Genomic DNA, 21,326 nt, shown 5'->3' with positions numbered 1-21,326 from the left:
CAATATTCTAGGTCCAGTCGTCTTAATGCGCTTGCAGATCATTTTGAAATTTCATGATAATTCCACTGATGAGGAAAAAAAAATCTTGTTTGAACTTACACACTCAGGGTGGGAAACTACGGCCCAGCTGTGAGCCAAGATTTCAGACAAACATTTACCATTTTACAGATTCCCCACTGAAAAATGTTTTATACACGAATGGATCTGAAGAATTTGGAGGGATATAAATTCACATTTTAAGGTAAAACATTTGGCCCACTATGGGAGGGAAAGCCGCCATGTTGCCCCCTGCTGGTTGTGCTCAGAACTGCCCGTCAATATGAATTCAGACAGTTTGTTTCATGTTTCCTGGGAAACTGTTCGTTATCTCTGTGTTTCAAATGATCTGGCGGTATTAAATTGCAATGCTGTAGTTTTCATTGCAATTTTTCCAAAACAGACTACACTGCCACAGTCCACTCCTGATGACATCACTGCCACAGTCCAGTCACAGCGCAGCAGCAAGGCTGTGGCCGTAGTTCTTCTGTACAAGTATCTGTACTCTGTTATGGCTTCGCAAAAATTTCTTATTCTTTATAGTTTTTGTAATATTGTTTCATCTCATTCACAGCTGATGTGTTGCAAAATGTCTGATATATGTTCAAGACAGTTCAAGCTGTTACTAATCAATTATTAAAAATCCCCCTATGGGAAAATGAATGGTGATTTTTTTTTTTTTACGCAGTCAGCAGATGGCATCGGTTGACACTATCCCTTCCCATAGCTAGCAACCAGAATCTAGTCAAGGTAGCTATAATAGCTAATTAGCTAGTCAGCTAGCTAACTTCCCTGCTAAATTAACACAGTCATTGCTGCCTAAAAGTGTTTATCTGAAGTCCTATCCTTATTTGTTTATCTGAAGTCCTCACGTGTTGACGTAATGCTAGCTTTATATTATATGCCAATCTTCCAGGTCGTTTTCCACCCAGAGTGCAACATAAATTTGTAAGGGAAATGTGGGAATAAGGTGAAGTTACTGTTTTGAATAAACATAACCGGAATACGTAAAGACAAGTCTTTTTTTTTTTCACCAGCAAAATGAGCTGCCAGTGCAGTTGAATGACTCAAAACACCTAACATGACGTCTGATGTGTGAAGACGAGATAAACCGACGTGGAAAGCTCGTCACTTTCTACAGCGCGGATTTCCCTTCTGATAGCGACCGACTCCAGCTCCGTCATTCCTGCCTCTACCTGCTGTCCGTCACCTGGTCACACTGCTGGGTTCAGTTACACTCCAACAAACCAACCATCGCAAACAGAGAACCAGTACACTGTAAAACAATTGAATTTAATCTTATATTCAGTCTCAGATAAGTGAAAAAGCTTGCCGGGCTAATTCCACTTGTTTCCAATGCAACTCACCCTGTTTAAGAAATTTACTGGAATCAACTGACATTGTCTTGTGGAGTGAAATATTGTAATTAAATGATGTTAGACTGATGTATATTGGCATTGTATTAAAAATCAGCCAGTGGATATGGATATGATGCAGTTTTATTGATTACACATCTATTATAGAATTGATCAAAACTTCACTGGTCACCTATGGGAAGCCCTTATCCTGAACTGAATCTAATGAGTCATTTTGGTCAGATTCCATGTGTGCATGATTATGTTTTCTTCTTATCATCATCCTGGGTTTCAGTGGAGAGTTTTAGTGTCCTATGATAGTCTGAATATTTCAGAGGTTTTTCTGCCATCACAAGAATAAATTCTGGGGAAAAACACTGAATACTTGGAATTTGTGGGGGATTTATGTGGGAAGGAAACTGTCAAATTTTAAGATATTGAAGATCATCACAAAAAAAAATAGATCTTGAAAGATGAGATCCTTTATGGTCCAGATCCATCCTCCTCTTGGCTATGAAAACATGGAGAAACCAGATTCAGTGTGGTTTTCTCTGTGTAGACAGCCGGGAGAAGACCTGGACCATGAAGGCTGGATTTCCACAGAAACAAAACGATCTGAAGTTTAACTCATTATGGTTCAAATCTTCCACCTACAAAGCCACTTAACCTTCTGTGGTCGATGGCTTGGTCAGGAATGATCAGATCAGCAGTTCTGTCTCACATGGGGATAGAAAATTTGCTGTTTTTTTTTGTTTTTTTTTTATCTCTGTGGAAATCTCTCCTCTACAGCCCAAGTCCAAGAGAAACCAGCTTCAATGTGGTTTGTCCCTGTGTAGAAAGCCAGGAGAACCAGACCAGAACTGGACCATGAAGGCTGGATTTCCACAGAAACAAAACAAGCTGATGTTAAACTCTTTGAGCTTTCGATTTGGTCTCCTCCTGGCCGTCTACACAGGGACAAACCACAGTGAATCTGGTTTACAGGCAGGAGACAGGAGATCAGATGTGGACCACAGACAGTTCAGTATCAGAGATCCTTGAACCTGATATTTTGTTCCTGGGTCGGGTTAGCCCTGGGGACAAGTTCAACTATAGCACTGCAAAAATTCTCCATCTGAACGAGTAATTTAATCTCGTATTGAAGCGTGACAAAAACAAGTAAAAAAATCGGACACTGGGATTTGCTAATGCTGACATGGCATCTTGAACCGAGCAAAATGATTTTTTCAGGATATTGTCACTAGAAATTTCTGCAAACTGGTGAAACTATTTTAAACAAATGTAATCATCTCACTTCTTTGAGATATTTTCAATTATTTTATGCAAATAAGAATAGCTCAACGCAAGATTAATTGACTTGTTTCAATGGATATTTTACAGTGTGATTTTCTATAGCGTAGTCAGACAGGTCAAGCTCAATTCAAGATGTCTAAAGTTATCATAGTGCGACAGATATTTGTTTTTTATAAACAATTATCTCAATGTGAGTTTCTTGTTTCAGCATTTTTTTTTCTTGTTTACAGATTATTTCTTTAAAGCCGTGGTAGGTCCGTTTGAAGAAAACCAGGAAGACAAACGCACTGATCCCGCCTCTCCCCCTCATTCGCCCAATGTGGGGATTACTTTTGCCGTCAACTAATAAAACCTGCGTACGGCGGCTTTAAATCACGTTATCGTCAAACTGAAACCAGCAAAATGACCCGCCAGCTCGGCAGGACGACCTGACGTAAAAAAATATCTCAAAATTAGCTTGTTAAAACTGAACCCACGATAAAACTGCTTGGTAAGCACATTGTATTTTTTACAGTGTGCCTACAGCCTGCGCTCCTAGCTAATATCACCTAGGACTAAACACCGCTTTAAAAAGTACAACGAAAACTTAAACGTTTTCCCATTCTTTGTGAACCTGCTTATGACTCAGTTGGAGAGGGAAGTGTGTATGTTCTGTATGTATGTATGTATGTGTGTGTGTGTGTGTGTGTCCGTGCCACTATCAACACATCCTTCACTATAAAAATTATTCGAATTTAACAACTTTTGCTTTTACATTCAGTCTTAAAATCTTGACAGACACCTGAGACAGGTGGAAAAATAATCAGGGTGAGGTCGTTCTACCTGTTTCCAATTATCTTTAAACAGTTAAGTGAACATACTGCTTAAGTCGCTTTTTCGCAATTCTACAGTGGAACTGTATTGGAAACAAGTCAGACTCAGTGGTAATTTTGTCCCACTGTTATCAAAAAGATTTTAAGACTAAATACAAAACGTGAAAGTGAAAGTGTTTCCATTTACATGTGGACATTCTGCAGCTATTTTCTCTATCCTAGAATAGACTGATGCCGGACTACAGTGACCTGGCAGATCCTTCCTTAAGAGGGTTAGAAATGAGCAGTTTTTGGGGGTTTTTTTCAAAACAAGAAAAAAATAACGGCTGACCATTGGGCTGTGATCATTTCCTGCGTTTCAAACGAACACGGTCTGGTTACTTAAAGAGTTTTCTTGAATCAAACAACTCCACCCATTTCCAGATAAAATAACTTGATTCAGGAAAATTCTTGAAACAAACTGAGTTGCACTGAAGTCTGGGGGAATTATTTGACCCTGCTGGCAAATTCTATTAATGCCTGTTTTGAGAAAAATAAGCTTCAGAAGAGAAAAGACACCGGTGGAATCTTGATGTCCGGCCTGAAGACTGAGGCCTCACAGACTTTGCGAATACGAGACGGCGTGAGGGCATGGAATAATATTAAAAGGAGAAACAAGCAGGTTTGGTGACATCACACGCTGCCTGGGATACAGCGACACAACTGTCTCATGTGGAAAGCCCAGATTAGATATGGAAATTGTATGCAAAAGACATTTGTCTGAAAATACAAACTGTACACACAAACCTACACTAGCAAGAGAGACTTTTACATTTACAGGTCAACTTTTTCTTGCTAACACCTGTTATGCTTGGTTTTTATTTTTTGGACACATCCCCAGTGTCCTCATTTATTGACATCACTGACGCTATGAATTATGGGCGAGTAGCTTTGAAGTCTGCAGCTGAGTAGACTTGCGGCTCCAGAAGTTCACATCAGAGCCCTTAAGCACTTCCTGATTTTGCATCAAGAGAGCCCTAAGGACTCAGCAGGAGCGCGCATCAAAGTCTGTGAGGCCGTGAGACCGGACACTGAGACTGGGTTGATTGAGTTTTCCAACAGGGATCAATACAGGATCATACCGATTGCCTCTTTGCACTGCATGTGAGGTCCCTGAACCATGTGTGTCAGCATGTACTCTATGTATGAACTGAGAAAGTTGTCAGTACATCTCTGCACCAAACAAACTGCTGTTGTTTTTCTGTACTTGGGGCTTAAAGTGACTCAACAGCACTGGCAGCGTTGTGTCCAAACAGTCTGAGAACGGCGCCGACTCTAAATCAATGGCTTCTGCTCTGGGAAGTTTGACCAGTCAGCTGTGTTTTCACTGCAGGGCCATGCGGGGATAACCAGGGCGGGGCCCACTCTGCCTGCTTATAACTCAGGACAAAAAAGCACAACTACTTTATTGGTCATTAGTTCATCAGCGCTCCTAATGAATCAGTAACCATCACACTGACCCAAGAGCCTCTGGATGGTCGTGGAACAGTAGCAGTACTGAAACATTTCATTTCACTGTAGCTGGAAATAGTCAGGATGGTGATACAAGTGCTACAAAACAATTTTGTTCAATCTTCGAGAGTAATGGTCCTGATTAATGATCGGGATCTGATAGGACTGACAGTTGATGAAAACTCAGACAGGCTTCTGAAAAACCTCAACTGTCCCTTCAGACTCTGGTGTAGGCTTTAAAATGAGTCACTGGCCTGGTGACAAGAGTACTAACACTGTGCTGGAAACCAGACTAGCCCAGTTTGGCCCTGTTGTGGAAACCTTTCCTCTGACCCAAATATTGGAGATTATCTCCTTGCAATACTGTACCGAGCCACATGGTGGCAGTGCAGCCACAGGGCATCTGCAGTCCATCCCCAGTTCAAACTGGACAAACTGACAGAGATGACAGCATTTTTAACACTGGTTTAGGAGAAAATTCATGTGAGAACAACTCTTTACCTCCCTACCAACCCCCCGATGTTGAAGTGAAACAACATCTATGGTTGACATGACACACTATGGTTTCTACATCTGACTAACACCTCTTCTGTCACTCATTTTCAAAAAGCTTCCCACTACAGCTACATCTCCACTACAGTCAGCAGTGTAGGGATCGGTGAGCTAACTTAAGTCAATGTTTTGTTGTTGTCATCGTCTCTACATGACTGACAGTCAGTTGTTTTGTCTGTTTATATTGAATCCATATTAGACTGGAGGCGAGTCAACAGCAAATGAAAAAGACAAATGTTAGCTCACATAACACTGGTTATGCTCCTGACTTTTCAAACACTCTGTCTCTCTAATGAAGTTCAGCTCTTTTCTAATTTGTTTACATTTTGTACATGTGGGAGGCATGTAAAAGACAAAATGTTTCCTGTGATTCCCCCCGTATGGATAAAGGTACAATAAAAAAATAAATTATTACCTTGATAAAATAAAATAAAATATTAATCTTTGCTCTCTTGGAAGCCAATGGGGGGAAAAAAGAGCAGACCATCTCATTCCGACTCAGGGGTTGGAGTCCTGTTTCTGCCCACTAGGGGGCGGCACTGTGTCATCGCTGCCTTCTGAAACCTTCTGGAGGCGTAAATGGACAACCTCCGAGGAGCAAAATTTTAAGCCAGACGCGACCAATCAGCACTTTCAAGGCTGAGATGCACGGTAACATCTTAAGGCAATACATTGTGGACACTTGACTAGTGGTATTTTTTTCATGACACATCTGAGGAGTTCCAAAATGAGATTAGACACCACTTGGAAAAGTGACACCTACACAAACAGCATTTAACCAAATTATGTTACTTTTTAAAAAGATGGTGGGGAACTGAAGTCCTTGGTTGACTAAACGAGACAGTTTTACAAACTGGATCCTCTAGATTTTACCGAACAATGAACTTTATGGAATTATTTCCCCCCAAAATGGATATATAAAGTTGTGGAAATGAACTCTGTTTGTTCCTTACTTCTTTACTTCTATGATCCACATTTCTGTTGTATCTGTACTGTACGTATCTTCTGCCAATTCTCGCTGTGGGCAACGTTGCCTGTCCACATTGCCTAAAAAAAGTTGCCATGTTTCATTGCCTTAATATATGTTTGGACGTGTTACCAAGTGCGTTTCCACTGTAACGCTGAGAAAGACTGTCCATCTTTCTGTCCAAGTGCTCTCCTGTCTCTCTGTGCGGTCTGGTTCGGTTCTGCCGCGTCCGAACGGATCGGTGGGAGGAAGAGGAGGAGGAGGAGAGGTGGGGGTGGGTGGGGTGGGGTGGGGGTGGAGGGGTAATGTGAGTGTTGCCAACTTCTGTGGGCAGTCCCTGGGATGAAGCCAATCAGCCTGTCAGAAAAGAAGCCCGATCCATTCTGTCCTACTGTCCTCTAAAACAGCTCCACAGCCAAATGGTCTTCCCAGGGTGTGTGTGCGTGTGTGTGTGCGTGTGTATTGTGCAGAGCCCTAGATAGACAGAGTTTCTCCATAGCAGGTTGCAGCAGCAGCCATTTTGGACCGTACAGTCCTGCTTGATGGCTGTTGCCATAGTAACCAGCTGGACTTTAGAGTGCCCATGCTGCCATGGTGATGTTACAGAGGACATTGTTCCATATTTACAGCCAACACTGCTTAGTTCTAGAGAAGACCATAGCACAACCTGGACTAACTCTGTCTGTGTATGGCTCTAGTACGACCTGGACTAACTCTCCACAATCTGTCATGCCGTTTTACCACTGTGAGTGTGTGTGTGTGTGTGTGTGTGTGTGTGTGTGTGTGCTGGGAGCTACAGTATGTTGTCGTCCCGCAGGCCCTCCAGGATGCGGACCAGGCTCTCCAGTCCGAACACGTAACCCCGGTCCGGCCCGTCGTGCACCGCCGTATCGCCGCGAAAACCCTTGAAGGTGGAGTGGGCGAAGTCGATCATACGAACGTCCACCAGGGGGGGCTGCTGGGGCGGGGGGGCGGGAGGCTGGGGATTGGTCTGGGGGAGGGGGGAGATGAAATTGGTTGCGGGGGGAGAAAGGGGAGGATGCTGGGGTTCTGGGTGGGGGTGAGGCGGCGGGGGTTGGGGTTGGGGGGTGCAGTCTGTCACGATGGGCGGAGCCTGGGGAGGAGGGGGAGGGGAGGGCTCAGTGATCAGTCCAGGTCCCTGTGAGGGAAACGCCCCCGTACCTGACCCCGCCCCTGACCCCGCCCCCGACCCTAGGCCAGTCCCAGGCTCTAGGTTCTTGACCATGTCCTTTCCGCAGGGAGCTAGCTGTTGCTGGCCCTCAGGAGCCTGCGGCGCGTTGGGCCGGGGGCCGCTGTGAGGCTCTGCAGGGGCCGGGGGAGTCTTCTGCCAGGCTGCATGCTGCTCAGTGTTGGGGACTGCTGGGCCATCAGGTTCCTAAAAACCAAGATCAAATAAGATATTAACCAGGGTGTTATCCGGTTATATGAAATTAGTTAAAGTAGGCTTTAGTCAAATCATTTCATATTTGGTTACTTATGATTTGTGTTTTTGATATGTTGAAAAGTGGAAGCGCTAGCCTAAAGGTTAGTGAAAGGTGGGTGTGACAAGAAAGTCACTGACTCAAATCCCTAGATTATCTGAGATAATCTGGGTGGGGAAACTGAACAATTAACACGATAGTCTCTCAGCGACTACTGATGAGTCGTCTTTGAGCGAGGCTCAAGCTGCTCAGTGGCCAACAGTAGCAGACATTGTTTGTACTGGGCAGCTCCCAGTATGAATGTGAAGCAGGTTGAAAAGTCAATCCTGCCTGTACCCCTAACCCTAGCAGTGCTAGGCTGCATTCACACTGCAGTTTCTTCCTTTAGTTCGGTTCATTCTCACTCTTAACGAACCGCACCGCAGTTCTGTAGTTAGAGAGAACCGAGACTCACATTTTCAGGAGCAGTTATTTGGTGCCATCAGGGTTCAAATGGCACCAAATAACTGCTAATAAATGCAAGTCTCGGTTCTCTCTAGCAAGAGAACTGCGGTATGGTTCGTTAAGAGTGAGAATGTAATCCAACCAACTACAGGAAACAACCCCAAAATACAAGAGTTCATGGGTAGAAAGAGATGAGACATCTGATGTTGACATCTGACAGCCAGCAGTTCCTCATGCCTCATGCTGGACTGATGTTCATATTCTGCTATTTCTTCATGTGTTCTTAACTGGTATGAACACCAGAGAATGATACTTCCATGATACTTAGCTGAAGTTACAGGGACTGGAATCTGATTTGTTTTGACCCCAGAAGACAAATCAAACACATAAATTCAACACTGAACCTTTCCACTGTGGTTCGGACCAAAGAAAACCTACTGTAGATGTGATCACAACCTTAGTGTCTTGCTCTACACATTGAGCTCCACAGGGAATAGAACCTTCAACCCTGGCTCACCTTTCCCTCATAGATGATGAGCAGCGAAGAGGAGTAGAAGCGGTAGGACGCCTGTCTCTCCAGCACCGCCGTCAGGCTGCGAAGCTTGCTCAGGATCGGCTCAAAGAGGTCCCGCCTCAGACCCTGGCCGTTGTGCATGTATTGGTAGAGGGCCTGGCGGAAGCCTTCGTTTGACAGGCCGCGGCCGTAGTACTTGTTCCTGCAGAGGTAGTGGCCGGTGTTCATCTGGTACACCTACAGAGACAGGAGGCCATGGGCTGAAACTTTTCAATCGCAGCACCAGTCTGATGCTTCGAATTCAATACCGGCTCTAAAACAAGAGTTGTTTTAATACCTTCCTTTGTTGAATGAAAGCCCATTTCATTATGTAATAGAGTAAATTATACAGTGTTGCGTTTGTACATGCGGTCCCCAGTTTCTGAACAGAATCGGACCACACTCAGTTGACTTACTCAATAAAAATGCCAGTAAACTAGGAGAAAAATGGGTTGCCATGTCAAGAATCCAACAAATGAAATTTTTTTTGAGCCATGTATGGGACTTCCTGGTTAAATACATTTTTTTTTAAAGAAAATGATAGATCGGTATTTGGGCAGAGGAGGACATCTATTCGCTGTCGGTGACGGTTTATCAAAACTTGACGAATAAATCAAAGCCTCCCGTTAGTGGTGTTGCCAAGTGATTTGAAAAAACTGTCTAAACCAGCAGTGGCAGCAGCCATATTGGTTTGAAGCATTAACGTTACTATGGTTACAGATGCCAGTGTGAGATTGGGGGAAGGGAGCGACTCCCTCTGCCCGTACACACATTTTATTATTATTATTATTATTAATATTATAAGTAGTAGTAGTGGTAATAGTAGTAGTAGTACCAGTACTAGTACCAGCAGTAGTAGCAGCAGTAGTCGTAGTACTAGTAGTAGTAGTGGTAGTAGTAGCAGTAATAGTAGTACCAGTAGTAGTAGCAGTAGTAATAGTAGTACTAGTAGTAGTAGTGGTAGTGGTAGTAGTAGCAGTAGTAGTAGTACCAGCAGTAGTAGCACCAGTAGTAGTAGTACTAGTAGTAGTAGCAGTAGTAACAGTAGTACTAGTAGTAGTAGTAGTAGTGGTAGTAGTAGCAGTAGTAGTACCGGTACTAGTACCAGCAGTAGTAGCAGGAGTAGTAGTAGTACTAGTAGTAGTAGTGGTAGTAGTAGCAGTAATAGTAGTACCAGTAATAGTAGTAGTAGTAGTAGCAGTAGTAGTACCAGTACTAGTACCAGTACTAGTACCAGCAGTAGTAGCAGGAGTAGTAGTAGTAGTAGTACTAGTAGTAGTAGTGGTAGTAGAAGCAGTAATAGTAGTACCAGTAGTAGTAGCAGTAGTAACAGCAGTAGTAGCAGCAGTACTAGTAGTACTAGTAGTACTAGTAGTAGCAGTAGTACCAGTAGTAGTAGTACTAGTAGTAGTAGTAGTACCTGCATGCCACAGACTCTGACTCCCAGCGTGGCTGAAGTGCTCTGTTCACATTTCTTCATCTGCCTGGCGGCCTTCTCCTCGGAGGCGTCGTCTCCATGCTGCCTGGTGCCCATCTTCAGGTCCAGGATGCAGGGGTAGGAGAAGTGGTGAACCACGTTCTCCAGCAACAGGAACTCTGGGAAAAAACAGCAGCTAAGGAGGAACACCGCTCTGGACTGCTGGAGAACCGCCTGTCTCTAAAACCTTTATCTATCTATCCAGACACCATCCTGCTTCACAGTTATACAGCTCCCCACTATAACCAGTCTACTGAGCAGCTGGGGGTTCAGTGCCTTGCTCAAAGGCACTCCAACGGTAGTTATTGAGGGAGGGGAGAGTGTTACGCAATCACTTCCCCATCCACATTTTCTAAGACAGCTGCAGTCTGGTCTCTCTGAAGCTGCAGGAGAACACCTTAGCTTTAATCTGCTATAACCTCTATGGAGAAAGACTGACACACACACACAGACACACACACACACACACACACACACACAGTTACACTCACACAGGTGGTATGTGCCTTAGTGAGCACATTTTGATTTTAGGCACCTGATGCTCTTACCCAGAACAAATTAATTAGAGTGAGCAGGCTGGGGTTCAGTGCTTTGCTCAACGACAGAGCGGCTTTTGCAGGAATCAATGCTGTGACCTTCCAGTTACGAGACGGTCTCTAAGGCAGCTGCTGAGACTACAAATCCAAAACAAGTTCACATATACAGTATTTCACGTGTTCTCAGATGTCTGGAGTCAGATTTTCCTTCATAGAAGAGAGCTGAGAGCAGCAGAAACATGACTCTGCTGTGATCTCTGATTCTGGGAGGGATAAAAAAAAAAAAATGTTTTCACTTATAATGTGGGCTCAACGTGAGCACACACACACATACACACACACACACACACACACACACACACAAACACAAACACACGCACACACACACACACACACACCATGGGGGCTGAATGTGAGAACACACAGCTCTATCTGTGTCTGTATGGCCGGTCCATATTATGCAGACCAGGATAGTTTGTCTCAACCAATCAATAAAGACCTCCCACCCTCCCCATTAATAAGGGTGACATCAGGCCAATATTACTGCTTCTACTGATCAATAATGTTGAAGTCAGTTCATTACCAGCATCGCTACAGAATAACAATCAATAATGAGAACATCTATTATAATCAATACCCCTGATAATCACTAAACAACAGGTATTCCCAACCAGATTTTTTTAGAGATCCGACCCAACCATGCTGATAATTCCCATAATAATAATAATAATTATGTACAGCGTCCAAAATTAACTTTTGACTAACCTGCCAAGGCCTGGCAAACTAAAAAAAAAATAACCTGCCAAGAATATTGAGAATGCTACTGCTTTCTGTAGCGGTGCAGTGCAACAGGCAGCCAATCAGGAGCCTGTTTGATACAGAGCTAATCTTTAATTAACTAGTTTAGCTCTGATTTGATTAGCTCACGGTCACAAAGCGCGTGCGGTGGACAGTGGGGACAAAGTCTGAGAACAGATGAAGACCAAAGACCGAACATAACCGAGGCATTCAATGTTATCATCTCAAGAATTTAGGCGATATACCGAAATGTACCAAGACCGACACCGGCTCTCTCACCGACCAAACGTCCCACATGTCGGTTTGTTCGGTAAATCCATTTGTCAAGTAGCCGACTTCGCGTAAACGGTTTCATTTGTGTTGCTTTGTGTTGAGAGTCGAGCTTCAAAGCAGCAGAGCGAGTGGAGAATCAGCTGCGTCAAGCCAGACAGAGAAAGACAGAATAAGACAAGAAGTAAGGTGGGTTTACCTTCAAAATAAAAGCATACTTTTTAATATCTATGACGCTAATGGTGAATGTAATATTTCTGCACTGGGGGTTAGAAAAATAAACAAAATGATCATTTAATTTATCGTTATCGAGGTAAATGTGACAGTATATAGTGATATGAATCTCAGCACGCATCACCCACCCCTACGGTAACCCTTACAGATTTAATTCTTTATTCTATTTGGCGTTTGGCGGACGGTAACTTCAGACCCTGCTTACGTATATTCACTGCTTTGGTGAGAACGTCTTGGACAGCACGCATGTTGGCGACCGTTGTGCGAAAGCCATATTTCCCTAGAGCACAGTGGTTCTCAACGTGGGGTCCGGGGACCACCAGGGGTCCTTGAGGGGGTTCCAGGGGGTCCCCAGCAAATTGAATGTTAAACTTCACCATGATTTAATTTACAAGAAGTTAACACAATTAGAGAATGTAGGAGAATGACTGTTTTGATCATAGTTTCTCTGTTATCTCTCTACCTACAATACAGATAGTCATGGAGTTCTGGACAAAATCATATCTGACAATAAAATTATTCTCAGATTTGGGTCCGAGAGAAAAAATCTCATCAAATGGGGGTCCGTGGCCCTAATGTGGACTAAATTAGGGGTCCTTGATATGAAAAAGTTGAGAGAGAGAGGTTGAGAATCACTGTTCTAGAGGATGTTGTCTACTGAGATTATAGAGAGTTCAGTGCTGCTGATGGTACTCTGCTGAACCTCGTACCTCGACTCTTCACCATAGTATCACTAATAAACAACATCCTCTAGGGCGGCGGTTCACAGCCTGGGGGTCGGGACCCCCAAGAGGGTCGCAAAATAATTGTGGGGGGTCGTGAGACTTGTGAAATACCGAATAGTTCGCATTTTTATCATAAGGGTGGCTGCCGAGTATCGGCGAATGTGATTGGCTGAGGGAGGATACTGAAGAGCTTGCGGTCCTTGGATTCAGACCGCATGCGGCTGAGCTGCTGCTTGTGGCAGCGGAGACTCCAGGGGTTGTAGCTGATCTTCTCTGAACTCAAACCGCTGTTCCAGTCCAACATCTGGAAGGGAACGTCTGAATGGATCTGGAGGTCCAGCCTGGGACTCTTCAGCTCCACCAGGCTGGAGAGAGGAGGAGAGGAGGAGAGAGGAGGAGAGAAGAGAGGAGGAGAGGGGAGGAGAGGAAGAGAGCAGAGGAGAGGAGAAGAGAGAGGAAAGGAGAGGAGAGGAGAAGAGAAGAGAAGAGAAGAGGAGAAGAGAGGAGAGGAGAGGAGAGGAGAGGAGAGGAGAGGAGAGGAGAGGGGAGGAGAAGAAGAGAGGAGGAGAGGAGGAGAGGGAGGAGAGGAAGAGAAGAGAGGAGAGGAGAGGAGAGGAGAGGAGAGGAAGAGAGGAGAGAAGAGGAGAGGAGAGGAGAGGGGAGGAGAGGGGAGGGGAGGAGAGGAAGAGAGGAGAGGAGAGTATGCAGGAAATGCCAGTGTCACATTGTCACATTAATGTCACATTAGAACATACTGAGACAAAGAAATGTGTATGATACAGGAACACTTACTGTATTTTACAATTAAATTCCAAACTTTTCCATAACTTGATACCCGATGTTCATGACCGTACGACTGCGGTGTAATGCAAGGCGGCTCTTACAAATGCAGTGACACTGAACATTTTTCTGTTTAAGACTCACCGCTTTGCACACCAATTGCATGTTAGCCTACTAATTTTTGATGCATTTTTCCAAATTACTTTAAATTAATGTAAATTTTACTTTTTACAGTTTACAAAAATGATAAACTGATAGATTTCACGACTTTTACAAAGGTTTAATTCCAAAAAATGTACAGTCCTGGAAAACAAATTTTCAAATTCCATAATTTTTCCATAATATTCCTGACCTGACAATATGAAAAAACAAAAAAATATATGCGGTATGAAAATAAACATAAAAACATAAGGATATATGCAATCGTGACATATGCGATATATAAATAATAACAAAACAAAAAACAACTCTGAGGCCGACTTACTTGTCGCCGGCGTCTGCGTCATGCGCCTCCCTCCTGTCCGGCCGCTCCTCCTTGTGCTCGGAGGAGGAGGAGGAGCGGTGGAGGCTGCGGCGGGAGTGTTTCCTCCTCGGCTGCTCTCTCTCGGGGGCGTCGCGCTCCTCGTGCTCCCCGCCCCCCCCCTCCAGGCTGCTCTCTACGTAGGGGTAGGCCACCAGGTTGATGTAGCCGTCGGAGTCGCCTTCGAAACACACCAGCACCACACCTGGCGGGACGCAGGCGAAACACACAGCCAGGGCCTTTAGAAATATTATCCAAGTCTATTAAAAATACCAAGACAGGAACATGTAGAACTAGACGGCACTCAGAGGAGCGTAAACCTCCGCCAACAATATGCAACTGTCAAGATAGGTTGGATTTTCACCAAAAGTTAATCATTTCTTCCACGCCACATCACCAACTTTTTTCCCATTTTCCTGACTGGACCTGAATGGGACATGAGATCTGCCTGTTCACATTCTGCACACTTTGAATAATTTAATCTGATGATCTCAACGCCACCATGACCAATCAGCTCTCCCTCTGTTCAGTTTCCATCAGTGCTGCTGTTCTACCACTGGACCAAGGTTTGGAGAAATCAGCAGGTCGGTTCTGTCTAAACAGGAAATGATCTCTCCGGTGCCTCCATGTTGTTTGATTGGACCAATAATGGAGGGTTTGCCTCTTCTTCTTCGGTGTTATGTGAATCTGTTCGAAAGTTATGTGTCTTTTAGTGAGGAGCCACGCCCCCCTTTGGCCAATCAGTGTGAAAAGTTACTCAGTTCTTCCTCGCCCCACGACCAATCTTTCCACAAAGTTTTGTGCAAATCCATTCATAACCTTTTGAGAAAGACAGACAGAATGGGTTGAAAACGAAACTGCCATCAAACTCCGATGGGGGAGGTAAATATAATCCATATCTATTAACAATTTTAATTAAAAAAACATTTTGACATAATCCATATTCTGTTCCAAATCGCTTAAGCCACACCTTTGCTTATTCTAAAGTTTAGTCAAACAGTAACTGAACTTCACAATCCTGTCTGAGCTACTTTTACTTACAGTAAGTAGATTTTTACACCAGTAATTTTAACTCTAGTTAAGCAAAACTTAAGTAACAAAGCTTCTACTTGAGCAGGATATTTTGGTGCTTTTTCCCTGCGACTCACTGTCTGCAGCAGCGAGCGGCTTGTGTAAATGGGGAGGTGTACCTAATACACTTGTTCGACCCGCTTAATCCTTTTCAGGGTTGCAGGGGGTATATTTATTTTTTTATTCAGATTTTCATATCATACAGTATTTCATTCATTTATTCTTTATCTCAGTATATTTGCCTATCCTACATACTGTAGCACTGTAGCATGCCGTAGTTCGTATAATTTCATACTTTTTATTCATATATTTCTGCTTTTAATCTTCTGGTGTGGTAAGTGTCAGTTGCATTATGTTTCATCATGTGTCGGCGTGTGTCGGGCAACAGGCAGCCACGCTCTCGGTGTTGCTGTCCGGTATTTCTTGTACATTTTTGCCGGAGCTAAAGTGTGGAAATTCACTACTTTGACTTGTGGGTGTTTCTACACACAATAGAGAGACATAGAAAAGCAATATATTAGGTCAGAGTACCAGAGACACGCCAAGTCCCTTTAGTAACAGGTTAGGAATATTAGTGTTTTTTCGCTCTGTGTTTTTAGGCTGTATTTTAGCCTACAGATTGCTCTGTAGCCCAGTTTGTTATCCGTCTTGTCAGCTCTGTGTCTATAAATGAAGTAACTTTTTTATTGTGTCAGGAGTTCAGTTTCCTGATTGAGGGTGCAGACTGAAACTAAAACTAGAAATAACCGCCTCGCGGTTGTATGCCTCCGCCAATAAACTTTGTTTTATCATTGCAAGGACAGTCTTTATTCATTGAACATATACAATTAATGTGATTATTAGGTCAACTTAAAGGATTTTGGTGTCTGCAAAAGTAAGTGACAGCACTTCCACTGTTTTTGTAGAATGACCCAAGATCGTTTTCTCAGCTACAGTGGTAAGCAAAACATTATGATGTCACAGTGAAGTTGACCTTTGAACTTTTGGATATAAAATGTCATCACTTCATCATTTTATACTATTAGACATTTGTGTGAAATTTTGTCATAATTAGCGTATGAATTCTTGAGTTATGGCCAAAAATGTCTTTCGTGAGGTCACAGTGACCTTGACCTTTGAACACCAAATTGTAATCAGTTCGTCCTTGAGTCCAAGTGGGCGTTCCTGAGATATCGCGTTCATGAGAATGGGACGGACGTATGGACAACCCGAAAACATAACTCCTCTGGCCTCGGCTGTCGCCGGTACAGAGGCATAAAAATGTGACGTGACCGCCACACCTTCTGAAAGCATCAAACTGGTCGCAGATCATCGCGTTACGTACTTGTTAAAAAGTTCAGCCAGGAAAGTCCAGGGAAAAGCGTCCCATCCCGAATAACTGAGACTAACTGTAGATTCACCCTGTCTGTCCAAATTTAATTCTGCTGTCAGTTTGCTCACTGGTGGGAAATCTTCTCCACATAGGAAGAGACCGATCCAAACTGAAGAATTTGAAAGTGTCTCCCAAACAGCCCTGGGTAATGAAGTCCTCCAAACGTGACTTCTTCTGTCACTTGGGGCCGCCAACGTGCAAAGTTTACTTATTTAATCTAATCCTTCCTTCATCCCCGCCTCAGCAGCTGTCTGTCTGCTGTTATTTAGACAGCAGGACAACGGTAGTGGGCAGAGTGCCAGGGCTAAATATAGACTCCTTATGGACTGCTGTTGTCATGGCACTAGGACCCACAACAACAAGGGGAAGTGGTTACAGGGAGACCGTCCCGTTACTGCAGGTCACTGGTTTGATCCCCAAAACAACCGGGGGGTCCATCGGGAAACCAAATGTTTTTGTCATCTACTGGAAAATCAAAGTAGTGGGTATATTCCACCCAGAGAAATTCAACTTTTTCACCGTTTCTCATTTAAGCTAGCTCAGTGTGAACAGATGGCGACTAATTCTGAGGAAATGGAATCCGGGGAGGTCAGTGGGATACGGTTTAAAGTAATAATCTGTTTCACTAAACACCACAACAGTGTTTGAGCCTATGTTGAGTTCATGAAAGTTTTTCCACTGTCTTTCCTAAACAGCCGGAGTCTGGTCGCTCTTTCCTGGGAAAAATCCTCGGAGCCCATCGTCTATCGGTCTGACGACGATTAGACTCTGGGGGCGACGGCCAATATTTCGGGGTTTCCGGTGTAGCCAGCGGACATCCGGGCCAAGACTTCCTCTTCCGTACGCCGGTCATTGTTTACAGTCCGATTAGCAACTTGAGACACGAGAATGGAGTTGGAGTTGAGAGACGACGTCTCATATGCAGATATCTGTTTATAGGGATTAGCCGGAATGTCGTCCGGACCTCAAACACCTACAAAAAGTATCGATGTTTGTGTTTTGTGTGGAGAAACGTTCGACTCTCACGTCTCAAGTTGCTAATCGGACCAAACCATTTGACCTACCAATAACCTTTATGTAACTTTGAAAGAGGACGATCCCAAGATTCTCCACACCAAGTTTCGTGTGAATTAGATGAACGGCCAAGGAGGAGTTGCGAAAAAAACGTATTTCTTAAACGCACAGTATGTAATTTCTGCCACTAGGGGTCTCTCAATGAAAACAATAACAAAAGATGTAGTTTGTTGACGTTGTGAAGTAGCGTGGGATCATGGGAGTTGTTGTCTTCACCACCATTGCCAGTGAAAATCTATCTGACGTGACTCAGGCAGAAATCATGTTCACGGATGAGGTAATGTATTAAAGTTTTATTCACGTTACGTTTAGTCACGTTTATTCACGTTATGTCATTTCATTCTAATGAAACAGCCGCAAGTAATGTTAGCTAACGTAACGATAAGTTGCCACACCAATATTCACCCTCGTTTTAGCTCTCTTTTTGTCCCATAATCTTCTTGGGTCGTTTGGTTCACCCGTACGTTTGCGCTTTACGGGGACAGATTCGGCAACAGAGCGCGCAGCAAACGGGAATTAATAATCGTGATCTGCCACAAGTGAGCAATAAAAAGGAAAAATGAATAGATAGAATGAAAAAAACAACAGCGCGGCTAGAGCGGCTAGCTAGCTAGTTGGCCGACTTCCTTCCTCACTCTCTGACGTATCATCTGGTGTTTCCCGAATTTCCCCAGAAGTTAGGGGGTAAAGGGGATATGACGCCGTGACAGGAAGTTAGGGGGTAAAGGGGATATGACGCCACTGACGGGCGACCAAATGAAACGCACCGTTACCTTGAATAAAATTACGGATTTCTCTGGGTTTGAACATTGTTGGAAACATTTCAGATAATGTAAGTACACAGCTCAAAAAAATATATAACATAGGTCTAGTCGTTTTTAGATATTTTAATGCGGAAATGTTACATATTACACCTTTAAATAATTCAAATTGGCGGACAATACAATATGGTGGACATTGAAAGTGATATATGGGTTGGACTCGGCACCTTCCAAAGAATCTATGGACGCACAAATTTTCAGTCAGAAAGAAAGAAAAAGAATTCCAGCAAAAACAACAGGGTTCCAGCACTATGTGCTTGGACCTCCAACAAGAGCAAGGAACAATGAAAAGAAATAGAAGTAGCAGTGGAGTGCAACTGTAACCATAGAAACATCTGTAGCGAGCATCCGTGGCTACAATGTAATGGAAACATCTGTCTGACAGACCTCAGAAAAGCGTTCAGCAGCCAATCAGAACAGAGTACTCAACAAAGCTGTGTAATAACGATTGGATAATTCAGTCTGAGACCTTTTCAGACTTGAAGGACCTGCGGATACTCGGTACATGGCGATTTGACAGATTTAGATTTGGACTGATTGCTCTTGCTGTTATTCTTTGTTCACTCTTAATATTCCATTTGAAGTTGTGTTCTGTGATTGGCTGTGATTGGCTGTGATTGGCTGTGCTGTCAGTGAACAGCAGTGAGTTGTGACTGACCTTTATACTCCGGTGTGAACTCCTTCATCTCTGGAGGCAGAGACTCGTAGAAGCGCTGCTCTCTGCTGATCAGAGGCTTACACACTGTATGGTCGTCATAACGCATCATACTGGTGTGACCCCCCACCTACACACACACACACACACACACACACACACAGGAAATAGGCTTAGGAATGACATCAATGAAAACTACATGTGCAGATCCAAAATTACATCAGTTAATTTCCACAACTGGCACGAAACATAAACATCCATTTGCCAATACAGTCACATGCCTAAATAATAGAATACAGTATATATCTATAAAAATATGACAAATTTAAAGGGGCTCTGAATTTATTTATTCATTTATATATATATACATTCTCTGACGTGTACTGAAGACATTGTTAAAATGTGATTTTGTTTTAGTGTTCAAATTAAAATTATTGCATTTTCAAAACTCCATCCTTTTCTCCAGTCTGTTTCAGTCTAACTCCAGGAAACGCATCACAGCTGGACTCGGTCCTGATTGGCTCCCTTCCTAAAGAACGACTGAAATCCGTCCAATCAGGGTCCAGTTTGGAAGCATTTGGAAAGCGTCCACTCAGCAGGTTTACCTCATTTGAATTAGAGGAGCCGCTGCTGTCGGCCAATCAGGAGCCAGTATCGCGATGACTTAAGTCTTCACATTCATTCAGTTTAACTCATTCAATTCAACTTTGAAGTAAACTACATTTATCTGCAGAACATCATGAAGAACCTTATTCTGATCCTGAGACAGAGGAGATTTGAAAACTAAATAATGAAAACTTAAACAATACAGGACCTTTAACATGTATGTAATGCTTGTAAACACACAAACAGACTTACTGGTAAATGTTTCGTCTGTGTCTGTGTCTGTGTCTGTGTCTGTGTCTGTGTCTGTGTCTGTGTCTGTGTCTGTGTCTGTGTCTGTGTTAGTCTACTCTCCAGGTGACCAACCATCATTTGGAGTCCTATTCTAAACATCTAGTTGGCTGCTAAAACAGGGAAGTGGCTGGTGAATTCTGGGACATAGATAAAAAGTTTCATATCCTACACAAGCAGCTCCACCTTCATTCAAGCATGCTTACATACACACACACACACACACACACACACAAACACACACACACACACACACACACCCCTACCTGGTGTACGAAGGGCTCCAGAGGAACGCCTCCTCCTCGTGGTCCCAGCGAAGCCCCGCCCCCTTGCCCCGCCCCCTGTAGCTTGCTCTCCATGTTGTTGGTGTGAGGGAGGCACATGGCTCCTGGCGGACGCACTGCACCTCCTCCTGGTGAGGAGAGGAGATGTAGCAATGCCAAACTTTATTTATACAGTGCTTCAGTACGGAAGCCCAATGAGGACATACTGTATAGTCATGCATTTTATTTACACCGTTTACACCGCAAAATACCCAAACATAATGTCCCTGTCAGCAGAAAACCTGACATAAATGTGTTGTTGAGATATTTTATTAGTAGTAGTTGTTATAATTGTATTGGTATTAGTATTATCCTAGGTTTCAATGAGATTTAGTGTCCCATAACTGCCTAAATGCTGTTTCATAGGCATTTGGTTTGATCAACTGATGAATTCCACAATTAATATGTAATGCAACTGCATCATATCTATCATTTTACAGGGTTCCCACACATTTTCATGGATAAAATTTCAAAACTTTTCCATGACTTTTCAAGGATCCATAATAAAATTTCCATGTAATGTGAGGCGGTGACTCTGAATCAATACCAGAAATTATTACTACACTGGACAAATAGGACACACCTCTTTATATTGGATTTTAGTGCTTTGGAGTCACTGCATCACATTACATGGAAGCTACTGAAAAAAAAAAACATGAATTTTCCATAAAAATATTTATAAAAAATAGAAAAAGCACTAAAATCCAATATGAAGAAGTGTGTCCGATGTGGCCTGTATAGTAATAATTTCTGGTACTGATTTGGAGTCACTGGGTCACATTACATGGAAGCTATTGAAAAAAATGCTATTATTTTTTATTAAAATATTTA

At 43.3% G+C, this 21,326-nt stretch overlaps 1 protein-coding gene across 1 annotated transcript; it reads right to left on the bottom strand.

The window, feature by feature from the left end:
- Positions 1 to 2,475: 2,475 nt before the first annotated feature.
- Positions 2,476 to 20,555, bottom strand: ip6k1 (inositol hexakisphosphate kinase 1). The gene is made up of 7 exons (XM_071522887.1): positions 20,439 to 20,555; positions 19,282 to 19,408; positions 14,250 to 14,490; positions 13,169 to 13,350; positions 10,366 to 10,541; positions 8,910 to 9,143; positions 2,476 to 7,902 (listed from the first exon to the last, which is right to left on the bottom strand). The coding sequence occupies exons 1-7, from the start codon at positions 20,553 to 20,555 to the stop codon at positions 7,300 to 7,302; spliced, it is 1,680 nt and encodes a 559-aa protein (XP_071378988.1). The 3' UTR covers positions 2,476 to 7,299.
- Positions 20,556 to 21,326: the final 771 nt, after the last annotated feature.

This window comes from Centroberyx affinis, unplaced genomic scaffold (genome assembly GCF_046629955.1).
Source record: "Centroberyx affinis isolate AG114_WGS23_722 - 3 ecotype Tasmania unplaced genomic scaffold, CSIRO-AGI_Caff_v1 ptg001041l_1, whole genome shotgun sequence".
Taxonomy (NCBI): Eukaryota; Metazoa; Chordata; class Actinopteri; order Beryciformes; family Berycidae; genus Centroberyx; species Centroberyx affinis.
Note: the sequence above shows the minus strand (reverse complement) of the source record. Positions and strands in the feature narration are given on the sequence as shown.